General features: G+C 44.9%; 1 protein-coding gene across 1 annotated transcript; it reads left to right on the forward strand.

The window, feature by feature from the left end:
* Window positions 1-93: 93 nt before the first annotated feature.
* Window positions 94-25,341, forward strand: si:dkey-34d22.1 (discoidin, CUB and LCCL domain-containing protein 1). The gene is made up of 15 exons (XM_042106528.1): window positions 94-1,497; window positions 6,609-6,830; window positions 11,085-11,222; window positions 13,862-13,913; window positions 16,247-16,319; window positions 17,245-17,378; window positions 17,758-17,795; window positions 19,064-19,258; window positions 19,623-19,735; window positions 19,859-20,015; window positions 20,488-20,574; window positions 20,858-20,951; window positions 21,541-21,581; window positions 21,688-21,795; window positions 24,385-25,341. Exons 1-15 carry the CDS (start codon window positions 1,398-1,400, stop codon window positions 24,810-24,812), a joined length of 1,980 nt encoding a protein of 659 aa, XP_041962462.1. The 5' UTR covers window positions 94-1,397; the 3' UTR covers window positions 24,813-25,341.
* The last annotated feature ends 667 nt before the right edge of the window (window positions 25,342-26,008 follow it).

Here is a 26,008-nt window from a genome sequence, read left to right on the forward strand (position 1 = left end):
TAGCACTGACGTCTCTGGTGCGACGGCACGCACACCAACAGCCGTGCGGCAACGTTGTCCCGTCCCCTCAGGTCTCGGTCCCGGACGGTTCGGTAGCAGCCGATCAAATAACCCCTACACACCACTACATCGAACTAGAATAACGCAATTCTCGAAAATTCAACTTTAAACGAAAGTCGTTTGTTTTCCTTACCTTTTTTACGGCGTCGAAATCATCCTTAGCTTGTTGAGAGCTTTTTAGAGCATGCGCCCTACCGCTTCGCTACACTTCCTGCAATGAAGGCAGGGATCCTTGCCTGAGAAGCATCTGTCCCACTGTCACGAGAAGCGGTTTGTTCGCACGCGATGTGTAAATCGGTCAAACTGCTCTTATTTTCCCTCATTTAACGGCGGATTCAGGACCAACGGATGACATGTTTCAATAAGGTTGCCACGCATAGCTCCTATCTGAATTTATCACGGAACGACAGGTTTGTAGGCTATGGCCAGTATGCACGGACCCAAATACCATGTATCTCTCTGTTTGCCTCAATAAAAACGATTTAGAACTATTGTTACTGTTAAGTTGTATGCATTCGTTTGTCTGCTGCAAGCACATGTGTTGTGTTTTATCAAATAATGAGATCGTGTAGCCTATTGTACGGGGTACATGAAGTGAAGGGTATCCAACCAGAAGGTGGCAGCCGCATGCCCTAACAAAATAAGCTTTGAATATTTAGGCAATTATGAAATGTGATGTGTTTATGATGTAGGCTAGGCGAAAGAGGATGTGTCTGTCGAGCCCTTATTCCCTTAATCCCTTACACACATTATGTAGCCTACAGTTCAGTTCAGTCATAAACGTGTTGTCATGCAATTCAAGCGCTGACATCATCACGTTGTAGGCTTAAAAATACTACTGTTGACAAGACGGCTAAACTATACACAATACAAGCATGTGAAGTGACTTTCGCAAAACTAGCTGGTATTGTATAGCCTATATGTTTTCGTCTGTATGATTATCAAATATTTTAGTCACTGCGGACCTGTCCCATGTGCTATAGCCTACAAATATTTGGGTTGTGGTAAAAGTAAAATGCCCATTGAATTCTTAAAGGATCTCTTGGGTGATTGCTGCTTCTGTGAGCCTGTTCATGTTCAGCAACATAGCCTAACTCTTTTTTTTCTAAACGCCTGTTCCTTATTTGGAGAAGGAATTTAGGAAACAAGTGGTTTAACTGGCACTTTCTCGGGCCAATGAGAATACAGGTTGCGCACTCTTGTCCAATCAAAAGTATCCGGTGTCTCTGGCAAATGAAACTTGGGTGAGAAGTGGCGAAACATTACTTGCGATGTAACTGTCCCCGATGGCTTAAAGCTAGGCGTTCGCCTGTAGGCTACATTCCTCCGAGGGAATCATGCACGCAAGTCCTGGACACATTTGGGATGCTGTGGAGTCGTTATCCTTTCTTTTGCTCATATTAAGTGCCGAGGCTTTGCTGGTGAGCAGTCAGGAGGGTAAGCTGTCTTGGTTGGTTAAACAGTGAGACTGTCAATAAGTTTTTGTTAGTCACTGTGAATTGTTATTCGCATTTGATTATAAGGTGTTGGGAATTCTAAACACAGCCATGTACGTGGTTGAAAGTTTGCGTTGGCATCTGTGGGAGGGTCTGTAAAGGTTAATGATTAAAAGGAATTCCACATGCGAGTTGACAGTGTACTTTGAGTCCACTATCAAAGACTTTTTGTGGAGGTGGGTGGGGAACGGCATATTGGAGAAAATTCTCTGTAAGTGGTATCAGTCTTTCGCTGGATACTTATTTCATTTAAAAAAATTGTAGATTTATATATATATATATATATATATATATATTAAAAACTGTTGTTTCTGTCACATAAAGTGACAAAGTAACAAACATTATCCACACTTTGTGAGCAGGGAAGGAGAAAGACTGCATGAGTATTAACCCAATAAGTGTCCTTACTAACTATATCACATGAGATTGGTTTGAGTCAAACTAACAATAGATAAACTCATCACCTACATGGGCATGTATGGTCCATGTTTCACTCCTTATAAAATCTTGCAACTCCAAAATGAATGTCCTCATGGCCAGCTAGGTTCCGTCTCTCTCTCTCTCTCTCTCTCTCTCTCTCTCTCTCTCTCTCTCTCTCTCTCTCTCTCTCTCATCACAAAGACTTAGAGAGGGTGGATCAATGTGTGTCATTTGGCCTTTTTAGGAGAAAGCAGGCCCTCTGTATCACCACTGTTCACTGAAGGACTGGTGGACTTATTGTGTGGCAACAGTGCCATGGCAACGCTGGCCTAAGAGTATTTATGAGTGGTGTGAGTGTGTTTTGCTGTCATCCAGAAGACTGATCCTTCTTTTTTCCCTCTCGGAGAGGGTCTGGCTAATGAATGACCCGGCGGGGAGAGCCCACAGGGGTTTATGGGGCTCGAGAGGGCCGTCGCCAGCTCTAGTCCTTACATGCTCTGGCTGGAGAGAGGTCCTCCGCTTGGGTGAATGTCAGAGCTGTGCTCAGTGTACCCACAGGAGCAGAGGGCCTCTCTCTCTCTTTCTGTCTGTCTGTCTGTCCCTCTGTCTGTCTCTCTCTCTCTTTCTGTCTGTCTGTCTGTCCCTCTGTCTGTCTCTCGCTCTCTCTCTCTCTCTCTCTCTCTCTCTCTTTCCCTCTCCTCTTTCTCCACCTCCTCTCTGGCTTTTCAGGCCAGCCATTCATCATTATACTAATTCTTCATTACTTTTTCTCTGTGGCACTTACCACATACTGTAAGCACTTTCGCTATCTCCTGCCCTCCCACCCTTGTTCTTTCACAAAAATAAACATGATTTAAGGTGCATAGTTTGGTCATTCCCAGTTGATCCATTTCCACTTAAATTGACCTTGTCTTGTGTGTAGCCAGCAAAGTCTTACGCTACTAGAAATGAGTTTGGTAGAGGGATCCTTTCTCCTATGGCCTTCCTCTTAGTCTTGTAGTGTCCAGTTCAGTGTATACATGATTGTACCATCATCATCATCAGTGTTTGTGTTGGACACTCAGGACATCCACACCCTACAGGAAGAAGGATAGGAAGGAAGATTTAGTAAGGCAGTGGGGAGAGTGTTTTACTTGGCTTTTGCATTAAATTATCCAATGCAACTTAAAGTAAGGTATAAAGACAAGAAAACAGCCTACACACAGAGATACACACAGCAGTGTGTTTGAAATAGTGTGCTTTTGTTTGTGTTCATTGTGTATAACAGTTAGTGTTAAATGTGTGTGTGAGTGTGTGTGTGTGCATGGTAGTGTGTCTTTCAGAGAGAGTATTTGCATCTGTGTGGGTTCTTACTTTTGTTGTGATGTGTTAAAGTCTGGCAGATTAATGTGTGTCCATCTTCTGTGAATATATGTGGGAGGTTTCGTCTGCCGCCTTGTGTTTGTACGCTGTATGTTTAAGTTTCTGAAAAAGTGTGTATGAATGTATTTATTTCTAAGTATGTGCATACCTACAGTACATATTCATTTATTTCTTTCTAAGTATGTGTTGTGTATGTGATATAGATAGAGATAATCCCTTTGTGTGTACTGATAGATAGATAGATAGATAGATAGATAGATAGATAGATAGATAGATACTTTATTGATCCCCAGGGGAAATTCAAGAAATTCAAGACTGTGTTTGTCATTCTTCATCCGTTGTGCGTATGAGTATTTGTGTGGTAAGCTATGTTTGTATACTGTGTGTGTGGGTGTGTGTGCATTGTCAAAGTGCTTTTCGCAACAGGATAGGGGTCACGGACGGTGAGTCAAACGTGGTCACATCCACAGACAGGAAAAGGCCTTGCTTAGACAGATTCCTGTTCTCTCTGTGCATCTCTGTGAACACAGACTGCGTGGGCGCTTTTAATCTAGCGGTGTCGGGGGGAGATGACCAACCATTAGGTCAATTATTCTCCCTGAGTCATTTGTTTGTAAATGTCCGGAGCGGCTTGCGATCCACAAGAAACAAAAAAAAGAGTGGGATCTGTGCTGAGCCATACGCTCATGTGGTTAGGATGTTTGATGAACATGCAGAGTTTACTCAGTGACAGGTACAACAGCTGAACATCCTGCTTGGCAAACATTCAGGCCTGCGAGGACTTGCCTCCCCAATCCGTGCGGTAAAAATCAAAATTACACGTTCGTGTGGCTGCTAATGAGCGACTGATGACAGACAGAAATCTTCCAGCGAGCCGACAGCACCAACCCCACCTTCCCTTTCCCGTCACTTTGGCCGAAAGGAATTTTCTACCTCTGCCAGGCTGTGTGTGTATTAGCGCTCTCTGTAATTTTACGCACTATCATCACTTCAACTTGAACTTGGACCCCAGCTTTGTGCTGGTTAAAAACAGGGTGTCAAAACTGAAATTGTAGTCTTGTTGCAAATCAGATATATTGTAAAAAAGGTGTGTGTTTGCCATTATAAACTGTGTAATCACACGTCTGGTTTGTCCATGTGAATGTCCAGTGCCGTCTAAGAATGTGGAAACAACAACAGCTGCCTTAATAGACACTCTCAGTCGTGATCCATACAGAACTCACTTGAAGTTCAGTCATCTCTACGATCCATGTTTTTGCATTGTGTTTTCATTCGGCATGGCGTTTTGCATAATCCGTAAAAATGGGGTTAGGCTGGTATGCCTGTGGAAATTGAATCCCATGTAAACATTGTGTGGGTGACTGAAAGTAGATCAGAGGGTGAGGCAGCGCCTGGTCTCGCCTTGTCCCAGCCTCGCTCACTGGAGGGCCTGTGAGCAGATGCCGGCTCTGCCAAAGTGGCTGTGGCAAGAAAGGGCAGCCCCTGGTTGTTCCCGACTACTGGGGCATATCGAGAAACGACAGAGCAGAGCAAGCCCACTTAATGAGCCTGGAGTTGAGGACAAAGCGCTCATCCTTACAAGACCATTCCAAAAACACCCAACAGTATTGTCCAACCCCCCATACCTTCTCCAGACAGGGTTGAAGATGACACAGAGAGCCAGTCTGTGTGCTCCATGGATTCATCCAGTCAGTCTGGCATTTTGAGTGGATGTCTTGAGGGGAGCCTGGACACAGAGGGGCAATTATGGGCCTGTGGGGTGGAGAAAGGGAGAGAGCGGGACCCTCGGGGCAAACTAACTGTTAAACCGGATGAGATACGCTATGCAGTATGATGGCAGCTCAAACGTCCACGTCTTCACCCTTCACTGACACACAGATCAGCCATTTTCTTTTAGAACATAGGGTTAGAACAAAGAAATCAGTGCTCTCTCTCTCTCTCTCTCTCTTCCTTCATCAGTAATACACTGGTCCATAGTATCATAGTGTGTGATTAGGCTAGGCTACCCTTATTTGGAAATCGGCAGCCTATGGTCATAGCTGACTCACTCACGCATGGGTTTTTGATATTCATCAAATTAGAAGTAACTAACAGTGTCTGACCCAAAAAGTTGGCTTGGATTGGTATATTTAAGCATCATTATTCATGGTCGTGGCAGGCTTGGCTTGCCCAGGAAATTAAGTTCCGGTCAAACACTGATGCAGAAACTTTGCTGTACCATAGCCGCACCACACAAGAAAACATGAGTCAGAGAGCTGAGCGCAAGAAATAGCCTGAAGAAAGGGTGGGCTGGAGCAATAGCTGTAGACTATCAGGTTCATCTTTGTGAAATGACAAACAAGAGGAGTGAGCCTATGCTGTTGTCTCCACATGAGAAGTGATGTGACTGTTATTCATCGAGTGGGACAATTACGCGGCGACTGTGGTGGTGGTCAGACAGTCCCCTGCTTACCAAGAGACGGACAGGGAGCAGTTACTCTGTAGCCAAAGTCTGCTTGTCTGTTTTGGGTCATCTTGTGGTTATGATCTCACAATTATACACAGCTCTCTCTCACGCTGTCGGTCTCATTTTCGCTGTCGGTCTCATTCTCTATGTCTCTCTCTCTTTCTCACTCTGTCTCTCTCTCTCTCTCTTATCCTTCTTTTGCTCACTCTGTTGGTTCACTAACATTACTGTCACTTACAAATCTCCCTTAATCGGTGAAGTGATTAATATGGAAACAAGAAACCTCCCTGGACTGTGACTAAGGCTGGTGCGTTTGGCAGCATCGTCTTGTGCGGAAGTCCCAGCTGTTGCTGCACCCGTTCGTCCAACGTGCCCCTATCAGAAAGTTCTCACACCTACACAGTGGCTGTCCAAGGCCCCCCGTCTGTTTTCCCATGCAGACGAAAGCCACCTGACATCACGGGCAGGCTAGTCAACACTGGTCAACATGTTTTGTTGATAGAACAGATGTTTTGATATTTTAGAGGAAAACCGCTGTTTGTTTTTTAGACATTATATGTTTGAGCGAAAACGGAAACATACAGAGACAACATTCATGTAAATTGATTCAGTTCAATTCAGTTCGATTCAGTAAGCACAGTGCTGCCAAAGCGCATATAGTATAGAAATAGTGAAAACGTGAAATCACAAATTCACTATATGTCCAAGCATGCCACCTGGTAACATGACACATCTTTTTTTATCAAACTAATTCAAGTGTCCTAATGGCAGAGTTCAGAACTCCTTTAGTCACTGCACAAACTCTCTCTTTTTGCCCATACCAGGTAATGGCTGTGGACACACAGTCCTTGGTGCCAAGAGTGGAACTTTGACCTCTCTGAACTACCCTGGCACATACCCCAACCACACCCAATGTGACTGGAGGATACAGGTGCCACAGGGAAAGACGCTGCGCCTTTACTTCGGGGACTTCAACCTGGAGGAGAGTGAGAACTGCCAGGCAGGGTCCCTAACCATCGCTGACCATGAAGGATTCGTGATACTGGGTAAGACACGCTGTTATCAAAAGAACACATTGAACAAATAGCATAGTCATGCAGTGTTTTTCTCTGATGGTACGTTCACATGCATCCATTTCCATTTATTCATTTAGCAGATGCTTGTATCCATAGAGACATATGCAACCCATAAGACTTCGCCAAGATTTGGGAAAGATTATTGAAAGATTGGAGTCTTTTAACTAATGCGCCCCATTCAAGCTTTACTCAAAAGACTTTCAAGAATCTTTCCCAAAGTCTTCCGGTGTAAGGATGGCTTTACATATATTAAAGCCATCCTTACACCAGACTACACATTACAAGGGTCATCATATACAGACCTTACTGTTCTGTAACTGACCCTAGGCAGATGGGTCAGGCCCTTGAGTCGTTGATCTGCTCGAGGTTTCTTCCTATGTATCTCCAATTCTAGGGAGTTTTTCCTCGACCCTGTTACCCATGGGCCTTTTTTTCTTTTCTCTGATTGTCTAACATTCTGTAAAGCACCATGATACATGTGTAATGTCTTGGTGCTTTATAAGTGAAATTAAAATTGTCATTGTCCCCAGAGCAATTTGGGGCTGAGAGCCATGCTTAAGGGCACAACAGTGGAAGGTGGGAATTGAACCCACAACTTTTCATACTATACTGCATACTAGCCTAGCTCCTTAGCCATTATGCTACAACCACTCCATGCTTACACTGAATGTGTTGACGATGATGCTTCTCTTTCCATTCACTTTCCATGGGCTAACATCATGCATTGTGGAACTGAATTCTGGGAGTGGTGCATTGCATTGCTAGTGTTGCTTGTGTAACAGAGGCAAACTGAGCTAGTGTGCTAGTTACCCGTGTAAATCCTCACACCCCTAACCTTAAGAACGCTTCTAACCGCTGAGTTGGAAGCTTGGGCCTTTAGCTCAGTGGTTAGAGCTTTCGACTCCCATGCCGGTGTGTGTTGAGGTGTGCGGGTTTGAGGGCCGTGAGCGGCGGACGAATTACGAACTCGGTTACAGTGGTGCCGTGACCAGGGTGGGAGTGAGGATTTAGGGAGGTGAGTGTAACAGAGGCGAACTGAGCTAGCATGCTAGTTGCCCGTGTAAATCCTCACACCCCTAACCTCAAGAACGCTTCTAACCGCTGAGTTGGAAGCTTGGGCTTTTAGCTCAGTGGTTAGAGCGTTCGACTCCCATGCATATGTGTGTTGAGGTGTTCGAGGGCCATGAGCGGCGGACGAATTACGACCTCGGTTACACTTGCACCAACATTTGAGACATGCTCACCATTTTGTTGTCTTTGAACTTGTACTCTGCACAATGACAATAAAGTTGAATATAATCTAATCTAAAAAAAAAACATTTCAAGCGGCAACACAGGGACTAGCCAATCAAATTGCAATTGCGCAAATGAGAAAAGACGGCTTTCAACATCAACCAAGATGCTGAACCGAGATCAGGAGATGGTTCAAGACGGCCATATTTGGAGATAAATGTAAGTTGTTTGGCTTTAAATACTTTTTTAAAGTTCAAACTCTAAAGCCCTTATTGTAACCCCAAAACACATCTGAACATCTGCCATCAAACAGTGGTGACTGATTGTTGACCTCTCAATCTTGCTTCAACGCATACACACCCCCAAACATCAGGAAAACCCACCAGCAAGCGTTGCACAGAAGCATGTGACCGTACCGTGATTCTCTGGAAACTGCATAGCAGTGTTTGTTAAAGAAATCACAGGGTCACTGGGTCAATTCTCTTGGAGCAAATACATACAAATACAAGGACTTTGTTGAACTACAATTTGCCCTTGATATTGCTTGATGGGAGAAAGGATATGAGGTTCTATCTTTAGAATAATGTAGGATGAGACAAATCTTCCTCTGGCAATAGAGATTCCTCTTCCTTTTCAGTTAGCAAGTTAATTCAAGTTCATGATGACACAAGGAGCTGCTTGGGATCCAATTGCCATCTTGCAGCTATTAAATGATAAGTGATACCATGCAAAGATCTTATTCTGTGTCTGCTCCACTTGCCAGCTGTTCAGATGCCAAATAATGATGATCAGCTTGGCTTATTGTTGAAACATTTGATAACAAGCTTTCGTGCAATTGTAGATGCATGTTCAACAGCTGACATGTCAAGTACCCATTCAAAGTAAAAAATATAGATAAAGAACAGAAAAATAAAATACTTTTAGGCCTTTGGAAAACAACATGGCCACCACCACATACACGTGGTGACATGATTCCCTGATCATCCTCACAGGGATTCACAGGGATGAGGATTAATTTCATCTCTGATGTGTGTGTCTCTTGGAGCTGACTGCTGACCGCATTCCTGAGGACATTCCTCAGCCGTGCCCAGTTCATGGCCGGGCACCTTCCACTGGCTGTCAAATGTCTGACCGACACACAACCTTCCACTGACCACTCTCACAGATTGCTGACGAAGTAGAAATACTTTAAGGAATAATTTGTTGTTCTTGAGTTGGTTATAAGAATTTTGGCGAGCCTCTTCTCATCTGGTTTTGTTTGTGGGACTTCATCTCCATTGAAGGCATGTGTTCTGTGATCCTTTCCTGTGGTTTTCTGGTTTCTCTCTGTAGAACTGAAGGTGCAACATTTGTTTTTCTTATAGCCAAAAACATTGTCTGTTATAGACCATTTATGGCATTTCATTTTGCAAAATTTTATTAAATGAAGGAAGTGTGTCTGATGCAAGTGTAAAGATGTCTCTCACTGATCTTGTCAGCTTGAAACTTAATTACAAAATGTGCAACGTAAGTTATTTAGCACAGTACTTGCTGTGTTTTACTGTTGTTTTATTTGCTTTTTTTAATTTTTATTTTTAAAGTTTAGGAGCAAAAATAAAATAACACATACCGGTATTTATATTTCAATATGATGCAGTGCTTAAAGTGTAACTCCGGAGCAAAAACAGCCTATGGTCTATTTAAGGTAGTTAACAACTTCAAACTTTTGATTGAGAGCAAAATTATGTTAATTGGTGGTGTTTTGAGCAAGGCCGTTTATTTTTTCTGTTGTTTTTATTCCGGTTGTTTTTACTCCGAAGTTACACTTTAAGAATGCCTTTTCAAATAGAAGAAAATGAGCCTACTTTCAATTAAAAAGGAATGGGTCGATTGTGTTGTGTTGTGGCAGCTGAAACACAGATGATAAATATTTTCATTGTTGTTTTTCCACCAGACGTATCCTTTGTAATACAACTGCAAAACGGCAGGGTTTCTGATGTCCTCTACATAACCTTGCAAAACACGTTATTTAAAATGCAAACAAACCTCGTCAGGGTCACAGCCGATAACGGGCAGCTGAATTCAGGTGTTGACTGGCTCTCAGTGGCAGCCTTGCATTCACAGCATTAGCGTAGGCTACATACAGATGTACTGCCACCCTGCTGCTGCCCCCTGAGTGCTGTAACTCTAGAGGTGCACCCCAGGTATCGGCTGTATTGTTGTTCCGAGCGAATTCCACAGGGTCTGCCTCACGCTGTTTTGCCCTCCTCCACTCTCTGCTCGCCGCTCGAGTGTTCACACAAGCGTGCCCTGGGCTCGCATGCCACATACCACACTGCCACGGCACGGCTGTTATATGACATGGTCTCTACGGCAACGTGCAGCAACATAGTGAGAGCGAGGAGCCGGCAGCCCTCCAGTGTGTGTGTGTGTGTGTGTAAGTGAGTGTGTGTGTGTGTGTGTGTGTGCGTGTATGCGTGTGGGGGCGCATGTGTGTGTGTGGCTGTGTGTACACACGCCATAGATCCCCAGAGGCTTACATCTTTAGAGTATGCGTGCATGTGATGGTGCGTGCCATTTTTGGCGGTGTGTGTGTGTGTGTGTGTGTGTGTCTGTGTGTGTGCGTGCGTGCGTGAGCATGCATGTCTCTTAATGCTCTGGGGGTCATGTGATTTTGTTTGAGCGTGCTCTGTGTATGATTTTCCCCATGCAACTTCCAGATGCTGATGTTTTCTCTCTCCTTCCCTCTCTCTCTCGCTGTTTGTTTGTGTGTGTGTGTGTGTGTGTGTGTGTTTATGTTTTGTTCGGATGTGCCTGTGTATATGTATGAGTGTTTGTATGTGTATGTGCATTTGTGTGTCATGAATGTGTGGTTGTATGTGTGTGTGTGTGTGTGTGTGTGTGTGTGTGTGTGTGTGTGTGTGTGTCTGTGTGTGTGTGTGTCTGTGTGTGTGTGTGTGTGTGTGTGTGTGTGTGTGTGTGTGTGTGTGTGTGTGTCTGCGTGCTTTGCAGGCCCAATATGTGGACATTTGGATGCCGCTGGCAGGAATGTGACGGTGAACAGCAACGAGGTGACAGTGCGCTTTGTCTCCGGCACGCACCGCTCTGGAAGAGGCTTCCTCATGTCCTACTCCACCAATGAGCATCCAGGTAACGCTCTTACAACCCACCCCCCACCAGTCTGAACCAATCACATCAGGCCATTGATTCCATCCACTCTGATCATATGTATAGCTGGTAGCAAAGCCCAACATATGATACATAGAGATGATTTTGTTATAACAAAAGAATTCTCAGTTGAATATTTGAACCATTTACAAGTCCACAGAATGTACATCCCGAACACATTAAAAGCTGATCGTAATCCTCACCCAACTCATCATCATTGCTTAAAGCGCTGGATTTCCAGACATGCAAAGGTTTTACTGTAATTGTGATTACACATTTGGCACTAACGTCCACACACACAAATCTCTGACACGCAGACTGAAGCTTAGTAGGTACTGCAGCCGTAAACAGACATTACACACATGTGTTATGTCTGAAGCTACATCATGCTGATCACTCTCAGGTGGTAACTGTACATGCAAGTCTGTGTCTGGAAATATGACAATTAACTGTCTCCATGCATTTTTTAATGGGCTGCACGCTAAAGTGTGCAGACATGCATTTAGGACATGGCAAGAAGCAATGGAAGGTTCATGGTCCATTTTTTGCTGTTAGAATATAAAAATGGAGTGGAGCTTGGAGGACAGAGGGGATGGTGAAGCGCGTCTGTGTGCGTGCTAGTTTCTGTGTGAGAGGGGGAAAAGTGGGAGATGGTGAAAGGGAGGGAGGGAGGGAGAGGGAGAGAGAGAGAGAAAGAGAGTGAGTGAGTGTGAAGGGGGTGGTGTGCATGCGTGCGTGTGTGCGAGCAAACGAGCGCCTGTGCGTGCAAGCGTGTGTGTGCGTGCATCCATGCATGCTCCCACGAGCTCATCCGTGCGTGCATTCCTTGCGTGTGTACGTGCCTGTGTCACAGCGTGTGCATGCATACACTCCCATTTCTGTGTGTCCGTGTGCGTGTGTGTTTGTGTGTGTGTGTGTGTGTGCGCGTGTGTGTGTGTGCCTGTGTGTGTGTGTGCGTGTGTGTGTGTGTGTGCCTGTGCGTGTGTGCCTGTGTGTTTGTTTGTGTGTGTGTGTGATTGTGCTGTGTGCGTGTGTGTGTGTGCTGTATGCGTGCTGGGTGACTTATTGGAATGCAGGCCTTGTCTTTGGCTCAGCTCCAGTGTGTTTGTACTGTGGGCAGGGGAGAGGGCTGAAGGAGGGAGAGCAGAGCAGAGCAGAGCAGAGCAGAGCAGAGCAGAAGAGAAGAGGGGCCCAGGCTCCAGTGCTGAGATGTGGGTGGATCGCTGCCGATCACCAGCCCCACACAACCCCCCTCCCCTTCCCACCGACACCCACACACACACACACACACACACGCACACACACACACACATACACACACACACACACACACACACTTCTCCTGCTCTTTCTTCTCCCAACACAGCCACCTAACCTAACTTAACCATCTCCTGGCCACCACGAGCACAGCGCTGAGAGATTGCAAATGCATTGCAGAGATACAGCACAATGCAGATAAGTGGACTGTACATTGCAGAAAGAGAGAGAAAGAAAGAAAGACAAAGAAAAAAAAGGAAAAAAAAACGATGAAATGGAAAATGAAGAAAGAAAGAAAGAAATGTAAGGATTTGTTTTGAATGCTCGTATCAGGTAAGTGCGTCAGACCCTCTTGTGCTGCGATGATTCCCATCCAAACAGAGGCCAGAGGTCGACGTAAGAACAGAGTCTTGTTTATAAAGTTGACCACACCAGCTCTCATTACTCTCTCTCCAAACGGAACATTTAAACACAACACGTAACGTCACGTCGGTAAACAGCCAACCTGTTCCCGGCCAGAGCCGCGAGGGTGCCAGAGACACGTGCATGATAAGGATGCGTGCAGACTATTAATAGAGCTGGAGGTGAAGCTGATTATTTTGGCCATTAAAACAGCCATATACAGGCATTTTATACAAGTGTTTCCCTCCTAGAGAGCCCTGGAGTCTCTCTCTCTCTCTCTCTCTCTCTCTCTCTCTCTCTCTCTCTCTCTCTCTCTCTCTCTATCTCTCTCTCTCTCTCTCTCACTCTCTCTCTCTGCCTCACCGCTGGGGTTTGTATTCCCATCGTTTCCTGTTATTTTCTGACTTGTTTATGGAGTTTTGCTGTGTCCGGAGCCAGGCCCTAATGTCCAGATGAGGGTGTGTCCAGTCACAGTCGGTAGACACAGGGGACGGGGGGAGGGCAAAAAGGGAGTGGGGACGAGGGGGGGGGGGGGGGGGTATCAGACACGGTGTCCCCAGCACTGACGACGGAGAGGGGAAAGCGTCTGCCTTGTGTTTGTGTCACATGACGCGGCGTTTACAGTAATCACCCCAAGCATCAGATCAGTCATGCTCTGACTTCAGAGTGGGTAGGCGGCATGAAGTCTGATGTTTATGTGTATATGTGCGTGTGCGTGTGCGTGTGCGTGCGTGCGTGCGTCTGTCTGTGTGTGTGTGTGTGTGTGTGTGTGTGCGTGTGTGCGTGTGTGTGTGTCTGCATGAATTCATTTATGTGTGTGTGTGTGTGTGTGTTTATAAATTGTATGTATAGAATGGTTCTATAGAATGATGATGTGTGTGTGTGTGTGAGAGAGAGAGAGAGGGAGAGAACGTCTGTTATTTGCGTTGCTCAGATTGTTTTGTGCTGTTTTTTGTTTCCAGATCTCATATCATGTTTACACAAAGGGACCTACTTTTCCTCAGAACGCATCAGGTGAGAGATCCAGTTCTTGTGCAGAAATTGTCCACCTTGCTTTTCACAAAAATGTCCCTAAAGTCCAAAATACACTTTATTACATTACCTCCAGATTACGTTAGTTTTTGGGGGCCAAGCAGCGAAGCTGCGAGGCAACCCATAGTGATTCTATGTTTTCTTCCCTATTATTATTATTACGCTTCCGCCATGGGAGTCTATGGCAGCCCATAGAACCGTATGGTAAAAAGTTGTGAAATTTGGCACACCGATTGGGGACAGGCCCATGATTAATTTCACCAAGTTTCATGTCGGCTCCTCGAGGGCTCTAGCGCCACCAACAGGCCAAAGTTGGACGTGCGTTCACGCACGTAACTTTTGACCTGTTTATCCAATTTTGAAAAATGAGGTACCGTTGGAATCCTTGGACCAAGCAGAGTTCAACGCACCCTATGACGTCATTTTCCGCCATGATGGATTTTCCGCCATTTTGAATTTCATCAAAATCACTTAAAACGTATCAGAGGTCACACATTTTGTCCGATCGACACCAAACTTCATAGATATCATCTACAGACCATGCCTCATTAATGCATTGCTTTTTGTCTTCGGAACTAAAACCGTTCGCGCGTAACAGCCAATCGAAATTTGCGGCGAAGCCGCCAAACAGGAAGTGAGCTCATATCTCAGCAACCCATTGATCTATCATAACCAAACTTATTCCATGGACTCAAGACCCAATCAGGGGGACGCTCAAGAAATTTGGTGACCTTTGACCTCTAGGGGGCGCTGTAATTAAGAAACATGCCTTTTGGCCTGTAGCAGCAGTTGTGCTTAGAATTAAAACCCACTAGTGGTGTCTGGTACTACTGTTGAAGGTCCTTAGGCCAACCCAAGCCAACTTGTGATGTCATCCTAATTGATTCGGCCGCCATATTGGATTAAATCAAAAACACAAAAAAGTTTTGGCAGGTCACAAATTTCATCTGTTCCTCACCAAAATTGGCAGAGACCATCTTCAGACCATGCCTGATGAGTGCATTGCTTTCTGGAACAATTGACAGAAGCTTTGGCCTGTACCAGCCAATCAAAATTTGCGGCGAAGCCGCCAAACAGGAAGTGATTTCATATCTCAGCAACGCTTTCATGTATCAAAACCAAACTTAGTACATGTACCTCAGACCACATCGGGAGGACGCTCAAGAAATTTGGTGACATTTGACCTCTAGGGGGCTCCGTAATTGACAAAAATGCATTTTGGCCAGTAGTTGCTGATGCGCATTATTTTGCAATGGAAGTCAATGGCAGCCCATAGAACCGTCGGGTAAAAAGTTATACAATTTGGCACACTAATTAGGGACAGTCCAATAATTCATTTCACCAAGTTTCATGCCGGCACCTCCAGCGCTCTAGCGCCACCAACAGGCCAAAGTTGGACGTGCGTTCACACACGTAACTTTTGACCTGTTGATCCGATTTTGAAAAATGAGGTACCGTTGGAATCCTTGGACCAAGCCGAGTTCAACGCACCCTATGACGTCATTTTCCGCCATGATGTATTTTCCGCCATTTTGGATTTCATCAAAATCACTTAAAACGTATCAGAGGTCACACATTTTGTCCGATCGACACCAAACTTCATAGATATCATCTACAGACCATGCCTCATTAATGCATTGCTTTTTGTCTTCGGAACTAAAACCGTTCGTGCGTAACAGCCAATCGAAATTTGCGGCGAAGCCGCCAAACAGGAAGTGAGCTCATATCTCAGCAACCCTGCCATGTATCATAACCAAACTTACTACATGGATTCATCACCCCAATAGGAGGACACTCAAAAACTTTGGTGATCTATGATTTGTAGGGGGTGCTGCAATTAGCAATATTGCATTTTGATCTATAGTTGCTGATGTGTTTTATCGATCTTTTATTTTTTGATGTGAAACTGATGACAACATGTTCCATCCAGTTCATTCTAATGCGTGCGTGCAAGGGCGGGGCGGGGCGTGCCAGGACGGGGTGGGACGGGCAGGGATGATTAGGTGGGGGGCTGGCTGGCGGAGGCAGTGACAATACTCAGCCCTGTTTCAGCCCTACAAAATCAAGTATGTTTTCATATTAAACTTGTTGAAAGTGTTGATGGCGGGTATCTGCTGAATTCAATCTTGTCACCGTGGCTACTCCGGCCTATACTGCTTGGCCCCCTCATTGCTGCTTGCAGCTATATTTTTAAAAAGTTTTTAAAATGGTTAATCGATATGCTCTATAAATTGTCTGCACTGTGCTGTGTGTGTGTGTGTGTGTGTGTGTGTGTGTGTGTGTGTGTTTGTGTGTGTGTTTGGTGCATTCTACAGTGTGTTCTGTCCTGCGGGATGTAAGGACGTAAAGGGGGACATCTGGGGTCAGTTTGAGCCAGGCTACAGAGATGTGAGTATCACTGAACAAGAGATCTCTCAACAACATCTTATAAAAGTATGGCAACCTTGTTTTTACTGTCGGAAATGTATTGCCCCCTTTGATCAGTCTATTCCTTATATTCTTCACTTGGACTCATAGTTCATTTCAGTGTGAGTGTTTCCTTTACAGTTTTTCTCAGTCGCTTTGGTGCTTTTCTCACATCACTATTATGTAACATTAAAAAAGATCAGAACTCTGTGACACTACCTGAAAATGCTCAGACAGCACTATACAGCACTTGTACAGCCATTTGAAAACTACAGTAAAGTTACAAACTGCTGTAGTTAGGGGAGTGAGTACAAGACACTGAATATACAGTATGTTTCACAGTTTGACTGTATATGCTCTTTGCAATTCTACAGCATTGTGACAGAATTTGATAACTAGTTCACCAATTTTGTATGTAATGACTCAAGCAATGAAATGAAGACTATTCGTTTTAATGGGAACGACTATTCAGCATCCATAAGTATAGTTCACTTTGACTGACATGACAAAGCAACTGATACATGTTCAAAAGCATTTGCAATTTGTTCAGAGGAAGGAAAAATTGCTACTATGATGTGCACAAATTACTAAATGTTGTGGAGGTTGAACAAATAGTTATGATAATTTTCATTCTGATCTGAGAAAAGCACCAAAGCGACTGAGAAAAACTGTAATATGGGATGTTTATCACTTGATGATTTTCAACACTTCACACTAAAGGAGAAGAGAAATAAAGAGCTCTGTTTGCAGACCCATGACATCAGGGGAGATTTGAACACCAAGATATTGAATTCATGAATCATAGTAGTTATTTCCTGTCTCTTCCTTTTGTGATCAAAACCTTATATATAGATAGATAGATACACACAGACAGACACACTCATTCCCCACTGGTTGTGTTTTCCAGACCTCAGTGCTGTGTAAAGCTGCTGTCCATGCCGGGGTGTTATCGGACAGCCAGGGAGGCCTGGTGCGGGTGTCTCAGGAGAGAGGCATCACCATGTATGAGTCCAGCTTCGCCAACGCCGTCCTCTCCAAGACGTCAGTACTGGCATCGTGCCCCACAATTTCTGTCCTTTTCACACATTTGCAGTAGTTTCACAGACATTTCCATCTAAAGCAACTAACAGTGCAGATGAAATACTGTACAGAATCTTTCCCATCAATATATTGGTTCTCTGATGGTCCTCCAACCTATGGCCTCAATGTTCCTGGAACCATGCTTTAGAAGTTCAGATATCACTTTTAACTGTCAATTACTGTTATTCATTCAATTATTAATTTGTAATTATTTAAGTGCAATGCCCTTGCAAATAAACAGGGACAGATGTGGGTAGACCCCAGCTACTGTAGATGACAAGCATGTCTAAATGTGCAACTCAATGTGTTGACCTCACCATAATCTCTTATCTCTTTACAGGGGGCCGCTGTCAGATAAGAAGCTTGTCTTCTCCAAAGGTGATAACTAAGTGCCAGTCTGTGCCAGTTGCTGCTTGTACTGTCAGAATGGTTTTGAAAGTGAAGTGTGATTTTCAAACAGCTGGCAGCTGGTTATGTTTTAGTTTTGCACTACAGATTTGACATCAATGGTTTTTTGTCTTTGAAAAGTAGATATCACAAGTAGTGATTAATGTTGAATCATAAGAAGCAGGAAGCTTTAAATGGAGGGAATGATGTTTATCTCATCATATCTGATGGAAGTAACACTTTAGTCACCAAATGTTACTTCCTGTATAAATCCCACTGGCAAGTCTTTTAAAGAAAACATGGCTGATAACCGTGTTTATTTTGGCCATAGCACAACCACTTGTGTGAATGAAAGATTAAAAAGCCAACTTATGCTCTTTCAGTTGGGTCTCTTGATTGTAAGGGCACTATTCGTGAGCTGAACAAACACTATAAAACAATTCACTATGTAAATGCTGTAGTAGGCTAAATAAATTATAGCCCAAAAGTAGGGTAGAACCCTTTGCTAAAAGGCTAAATATCTGAGTAGGCTATTATACTGTCTGGAATTGTAGAACAATAAAATGTCTACGGTTGCCTTTACACTGGGTCTGTTTAATTGGACCGTACACGAGTGCGATTAATTCTCCCCTAGCCCTGACCCAGCTGGTCTCCATTCACATTACATTTTTGTTTGCGGACCCAAGTCCGTTTATGTCATAAACTCTGTCTTCTATTCACCAATATTGCTTGGCAATGTCACAAAAATGGCAGTTTATTTCCTGGTTTTGGAACAGATAGCATTCAAACTGCACCGGAGTTCTAATAAACTGTACCCCAGACCACTGTTTTCTAGCGGACTCTGATCCGGACCCGGGTCCGCACCTGGGTTCTGTAGAATGCGTTCACACTATCAAAACTCACCAAACCATCACTCCAAACAAACTCTGGTCCGGACCAAATGGTCTAGTGTGATTTGTGCCCTTAGAAAGCCTTGTATTGACCACTGAAGCATAACTAAAGCAGTGCATTTCCATACACATTGTCCTTTCACAAATTCACACAACTGAACCCAATTCTTCTATTAGTGGCTTTTCTGGGCTTCATCACAAGAGTTTCAGGCAGGTTTGTGAGCCATCATCCTGCCCATGACATACCTCTGATTGTGCATCCATAACTGAACTCTCCTCCTCCTCCCCCCTCTGTCTCCCCTCTGTCTCCCCTCTGTCTCCTCCTCCTCCCCCCTCTGTCTCCTCTCTGTCTCCCCTATGTCTCTGCAGCCTGTACCGGGCAGTTGGCAGTGACGACATACAACATGTCCACGGTGTGGGAGGACCCGGGCGGCTCTGGTCAGCCTGTCCTCTGGATGCCCGGCGCCAGCGACGCCACGGGGCAGCCTCTGCAGTGGGCGGCCAACACCGGCGACAAGGAACCCTGGCTGGAGCTGGAGCTACGGGAGAGGAGTACCGTCACAGGTCAGGGTCAAAGGTCATGACCTCAAGCACTTGTCTGCTCTCTCAGGCGTGGCTGGCAGTTACTTATTAGCTCTTTTTTTCCACTAGGCAAAGGATTCTAATTAGAGATATTTATTTTTAAGCGTACGTAAAGAGTACTGACAAGGTGGCTAAGGAGGCTTACACTATAATAATTATATTCTTAGAGACAATAAAGATCAAAGCACTGTGACCTCATAAGGAGGCTTACACTATAATAATTATATTCTTAGAGACAATAAAGATCAAAGCACTGTGACCTCATAAGAGACAAATTATTTAATCCCTTCTAGCTCACAATGACTTAGACCCACTTTTCTTCATACTTTACTCTGTTCCTTTCCAGGAATAATAACGAAAGGAACATCCAGATTCTACGTAGAGTCTTACTCACTGATGTACAGCAAAGACCGCAAGACCTGGAAGTTCTACAAGGCTGCGCTCAGTAAAGACAAAAAGGTACAAGAGTTTCAGAGTCTGGGCTGTAGTCTCTGTTGGCATCATATTTGACACCCATAATGTGATTCCTAATGGTGATGACACACTGTGGGGTTTTAAAGTCTTCCTCTGGTCTGAACTCAGGTGTTTGAGGCTTATTCTGACGGTCATGTGGTGGTCCTAAACAGCCTGTTTCCTCCGGTGGTGGCACGCTACCTGCTCCTGCGACCCCTCACCTGGCACCTGAGGGCCTCGGCCGGGGTACAGGTGCTGGGCTGCCCCCTGCCCCGAGGCCGATCAGGTGAGGACTCTCAAAGGACTAACAGCAGGCCAGTTAAATGCTGTTTAAATTAGCTGACATGTAATATGTGATATATGTGTAATATGTGTAATATGTGAATATACTTGTATATATACTGGTAGTCATCATTTTCTGTGTACGTAAGAGACTGTAGAGCCTGCTTAATACTTGTCAGAGGAATAATAGAGGAGATTTAAAATAGAAGAGATAATGGTCCTAGTCTTCGAATAATGAGACAGTAGCCAGTGAATTACATTTACCATTGAATTAGATTAGAAACTACCTTCATTCACTGAGATGGCATTAAATGTTGCAGACATATTGTATGTAGGAGATATTGAAGTATGAATACATTTAGATGTTGGATGCAAGTGTGTATAATTCAGTATACTTCGGCAGCAGTATTGCTTGAAACATTTGTAAGACATGTATAACGCACATTGATTCCTGATCATTGCCTTTCCGTCCACAGCGAACAGGGGCCCGCTGCCAACAGAACAACTGCCTCTGGAGCCGGTCACCACCAAGAGTCCGGTGCTAATCCAAACCTCCGACCAGAGTGAGAGGACACCCATTCTTTAGCAATTATCCTGCTAACTGTTCACAGGGAAAAAACAAAACCTACAGTGGAAATGTACATTGCTTCAAAGCAAGTTTGTTTGTGACATCCCAACCAATGCCATTCCACCGGGGAAATATGACAAAAGTCCTGAATAGGTTCAGAGATGTTATGCAAGAAGGGCTATGCCAGTCTTATCAGATGTTGAATGACTGACTCGTTGATTACTGTGCCATATAACACATCAAAGTGTTCACAGTGTTTGTTGCTTGTTGTCGCCCAGGTCCGAGTCAGCCAATGGTTGTGGCCGTGGGCATTCTCCTTGGGTTGCTGCTCTGTGTGGGCTGTCTACTGGCTGGGCTGTGGTGGAGAAGGAGGTAGCTTCTCTCTCTCTCTCTCCTGTCTTTCTTTCTCTCTCTCTCTCTACCTCTCCTGTCTCTCTCTCTTTCTTTCTCTCTCTCTTTCTTTCTCTCTCTCTATCTCTCCTGTCTCTCTCTCTTTCTCTCTCTCTCTCTCTCTCTATCTCTATCTCTCTCTCTCTCTCTCTCTCTCTCTCTCTCTCTCATACAAACACAATCACACCCACACACACTCACATTTTCAAACACGCACAGAGATGCACAAACAAACATAGGACTTTGACTTGTTGTTTGTTCCCACAGACACAGAACCACTTACGTTTACTCATTCATTCTCTTTGTAACCCCCACACAACCTCCCAACCACACACACACACACACACACACACACACACACTCATCCACTCCCACAGTCACACTGACTGGCTTATCTCACATATTTCATACCATGACAGGTTGTTTGCCTTGTTTATGGAGCCTCTAGTACTAAGCGTACTCATACACTCCAACAAGCACAGCTGGCAGCCACTTCAAGCACCACTGACAAGCCTCATAAGAAGCCTTTGTTTGTTTCTCATTCGTCTGTTACCTCTGATCTGTCTATTAGAAAAAGAAAGGCCCAGCTGAAGAAATGCTCTTTGGACAAAGGTATTGACAAGAGTTCTCAGATCACCCCTCCTCACCTCTGTAATTGTTTTCTCAAAACAGTTAGAGGGAATGAGATCTTTGAGCATTATCTGTCTCTTCTCCGTAGATTGCCAAGGGTTCCACATAAAGACGCTTCCTAGTGTGGATTCGGAGCTGGCGTCCTACCCTCTGACCAGGAGTGTCCACGATGCCCTTCCCAACCCTCCCCTCAATGGTGAGTCGGCGTTAGCCAGCAGTGCGAAGGTGGAGTGCGGGTCGCTGCATCTAGTCCCACGCGGATGTCTAGCATTCCAGCGCATTGTTCCTCGTAGCATTATATGTGCCACTGATGGGAATAAGTGCTTAAAGCTCTTCATAAAGGGTGACTAATTAATTCGTCTGCCTGAAGCTCTAAGCAGGCTCAAACAGTAGGACACAGACAAGTCAGAGATCATTTTGCACTCCACTATAGCGCTATTCAAGCAAACCCATGTGCTCCCATCCGTCTTCAATCAGTCATTGTTTTCCACACTGCTTCCTCATCTTTATTGAGTTTCACATTTTGTTCAGTGGCACACTTTAACCCTCTCTGACCTCTAGTCGAAACTAATGACCGCTAGAAATCCCATTCAAGTCAATGGAGTGTTCTACTTGCATTGTGAAGAGCCGTGTAATAATGTATATTATTACATACTGGTATTAGGTTATTACACAGTGCTAAACCTATATGAGTAGGCCTTCTGCGTGTTCTACTTATGGGGTGATTAAGAGTACAGTACAGTAGTTTGGACAGTTATACCACAATGGTGTCCATTCACTGCGCTTGCCCCTTCCGCTCTCCCTCGATCCATCTCGAAGACGTTTCCAGTTTCCTTCCCATTAGCCTCACTGTCCTTTCACATCCACATGAGTGTCCATCCATCCATCCAATGGCCCCTGTAATCTGCTGTGTGTGGCTTAGTAGAGCAGAGAAGGGGGACAACAGAGAGGAGAGAGGCCCCCACCCCTCACAACCCCACACACACACCCCTCACAAGCTCACCATGGTCCAGACAGGCTCTTCAGTGGCAGCATAAACATCTCTTTCTTTGCTCTGCTGGGCCTGTCTGAAAGGGAGCCTTTAATTGGAGTTCCTGGAAAAGGACGCCCATACTGCCGATATGCAGGACACCCTTCTCTCTCTCTCTCTCTCTCTCTCTCTGGGGAGGGGTATGGGGAGCAGTTAGAAGTGGGACAGGGCTTCACTGGCACTCAAGACAATCGTGGCTTTCCCCCTGAAGTCCATCTAATTAGAGGGGGGCTTTGCCATCACTGGATTCCTGAAAAGAACCCGTCTGGGCAGTAGGAGGGGGTGAGTGGGAGAGGTGTTGGGCCTCCTGTCCATCTTTTGCCCACAGAGTTGGACAGAAGTCTTTGTGAAAGCCCCTCTTGGGGGCCCCCTACACTGGCCAGATATGTGTGCACTGAGTTGGACAGCAGTCCACACGAACGGGGGGGGAGGACCCAATCACATGTCCCGATGAAGTGATTTCCGAGGCAGGTCATTGGGCCGTTGGCGCCGCTCATGCAGGGTCCTCCACCCTTGTAGGTTCTGTTTGTTTGGTAAATATAGACTCCCCAGCAGACCTGCTCATGAATTGACGCTCATGAATTGAATTCTCTGTGGGGCAGCCAACAGCCAACAGGCCTCTGGCACTCGGCCACTATTCACCAGCACGCTGTTGTTCCCCCATTTTTAGAAGGACCCTGTACTGAAGTTTTATTTCTGATTTCATTTATTTTCTTCTTAATCACATGGATAAGTTCATTTCAGCATTGCCCTGAGATAATAACATTTTGTGTGCAAAAGAATGCATTGGCTGATTGTAAAGCTTTAAACTTTGCATAAGAATTATTCTGACTGTTTGGGAACACTTCCCTTGATTCCTTGATTGCTGTAGCATAGCAAAGCCATGTCAAAAATGCCACTAGATTTCCTAACAGATTATGTCTGGCCCTATAACATCATTTCACCAGCATAGATAAGTCATGTCATCACTAATTTTGCTAAAATTATTAACGTTACTAGTGACAGACTATGATTTTAGTGAGTAAATAAGTTTATCACAGGCTAATGCTAACCTGACTCTCGCCAGATTAATTTCGTTCCGCCTAGCTCCGCCTAGCTCCACTCACGGGATTGCTTCCGTTGAGAGTGATTTCAGCACCAGATTGTATGGTAGAGCCAATCAGGACGCAGGGCGGGAGTTTCATAGATGTGACGTTGCGTAGACGGACTGTGAGACTGTTCTCAGCGTCACGGTTTGGCTTCGATGTGAGTGGTTGAAGTAGCACGTCAATAGATGACGGACAAGTGGCTTATCCAATCATATGCAAGGATTTTTGATAAGGCCCAGCCTTCTGAAGCACCACTCCAATGGATCGATCCCAGATGGATGAGTGGAGCTAGGCGGAACGAAATTCATGTGGCGAGAGTCAGGTTAGGCTAATGCAGCCTCCCAAAGTAAGAGAGATTTCGTGTTACGTACCACTGATTGAGACATGACACAGCTTTTCTCTACATCTAATAGCATCTGACATGGTTCTATCGCTGTTGTAAGGGGTTTGGAGAGGAATTTAAACTGCTCTCCATCTTACAGTGACATCTGTAGTGAAACTGACGTTTCTTCTGCTGTTTCATGGCAGGATACCTTACGGTACTTGTCTTTTCATCTGATAGCAGAATATGGCATCTACTGACTTGAGAGGGCATAGATCAGTCAATGAGGGGGTATTTTTTTAATGAGGCTGTTGAGCCTGACATTTCTGCTGCTGTTACCCACAGACTACGCTGAGCCAGACGTGCTCTCCGGAGGCTTGAAGCTGGGTTCCACCTTCCGTCCCCCGCTCGATGAGGGCTACACCACGCCCTTTGCCCTCAACCACTACGACACCCCCGGAAGGCTCCCCGAGTACGCCGAGCCCCTGCCCCCCGAACCTGAGTACGCCACACCCTTCGGTGAGCAGCCCATGGACTCCTCTCTGGCTCCCCCTCTGGCAATGCTGCAGAACAGCATGCACCTCGCTCACCATGGCATAAGGATTGTTCCAGGGCTGGCACGTTACGACAGCCCACCTCAGAAAGTTCTGCCGAACGGCTACTGCTGCCCGGCACCCGTTGGGGCCAGCGGGGCGCAGAGGGACAGTGTGGTGTATGCCGAACCCCAGTCTGTGGTGCCCCTGCTGAAGCACACCTACCACGAACCACTGTGAAACAAAACCACACCTCAGACGACAGCCAGGGCAGGAGCAGCCAAGCTCACACACCTTGGACTGGCTAACGCTACTGCTAGCGGCTCTAATGGCTGCACACACTCTGTGTACAGAGAAAAGAGAGAGAGAGAGAGAGAGAGAGAGAGAGAGAGAGAGAGAGTTAACAACACACCGAGACGGCACTCTGCTGCCTATTAGCTAAGCCCTCACAAACAGTTCATGGAGACATGGTGTCAAGCGCCACTGTGGTGATCGGAAAACAAGTGGTGTTAAGGTCAATGATAAACTAAACACCATGCAAACCAGCACTATGCAGGCGGAGGCTGTGTTGCATTTCTATGCACCTTTGAGTGCTCCAACCACACTGTATGTGGAGATATATGTCATTCATTATACCATACAGTTTCATTTACTAATATAATGACTGAAGAATTAAGTAGACTGTAATTAGGATTCCAATCTGAATATTTCAGGTATTTTTTGTGAAGTCTGACAACATAACTAAAACTTGGACTTATTTAATTGTTAATGTATCTGTGTGTGTCTATGTGTGTGTGTGTGTGTGTGTGTGTGTCGTGCGTGCGTGCATTTCTAAATGGTATGAACAGAATGGTTCTATGTGAAAGTTTAAAACTATATGGCAGCTATGTACTTAAATCTGCCTCTGGATACTGAAATATGGCACTTTTGGCAAACTGCTGTCAGGGTTTGAAGTGTTTTATGGAACATTAATAATAAAGATTTTATACAAATCCTACAGTAAAACTTGCAGTGTGCCTCTTACCTCTAAAACACCTAACTTGATCATGAATATAGCTGATCACTATAGAATTCATCTTAAAAAAGTTGAAGAGTTGAAGAGAAGAATGAACACATCAGAAGGCACCATGTCCAAGATTTGTGAGACATCTAGTGGTGACTTTTGGAAATGTCAACTATGTTAAATTAATGTACTGCAAAGGCAATGTTTTTATTTCTCAAATTAATTTGCATTTCATAATAACGTACAAAATGTTAACACTTCATCAGAAGACTGCAATGTAACTAAACTTAACTGGAACAGGAACATCCAACAATGACAGTACAACTACTACCAGCAGTTTACCTACTACCATGTTCTAGAGCAGGGGTTCCCAAACTTTTCAACCCGCGACCCCCAAAATAACTGTGCCAGAGACTGGCGACCCCCACTATCC

The sequence above is a fragment of the Alosa sapidissima genome, chromosome 10, assembly GCF_018492685.1.
Source record: "Alosa sapidissima isolate fAloSap1 chromosome 10, fAloSap1.pri, whole genome shotgun sequence".
In the NCBI taxonomy this organism is placed as follows: domain Eukaryota; kingdom Metazoa; phylum Chordata; class Actinopteri; order Clupeiformes; family Clupeidae; genus Alosa; species Alosa sapidissima.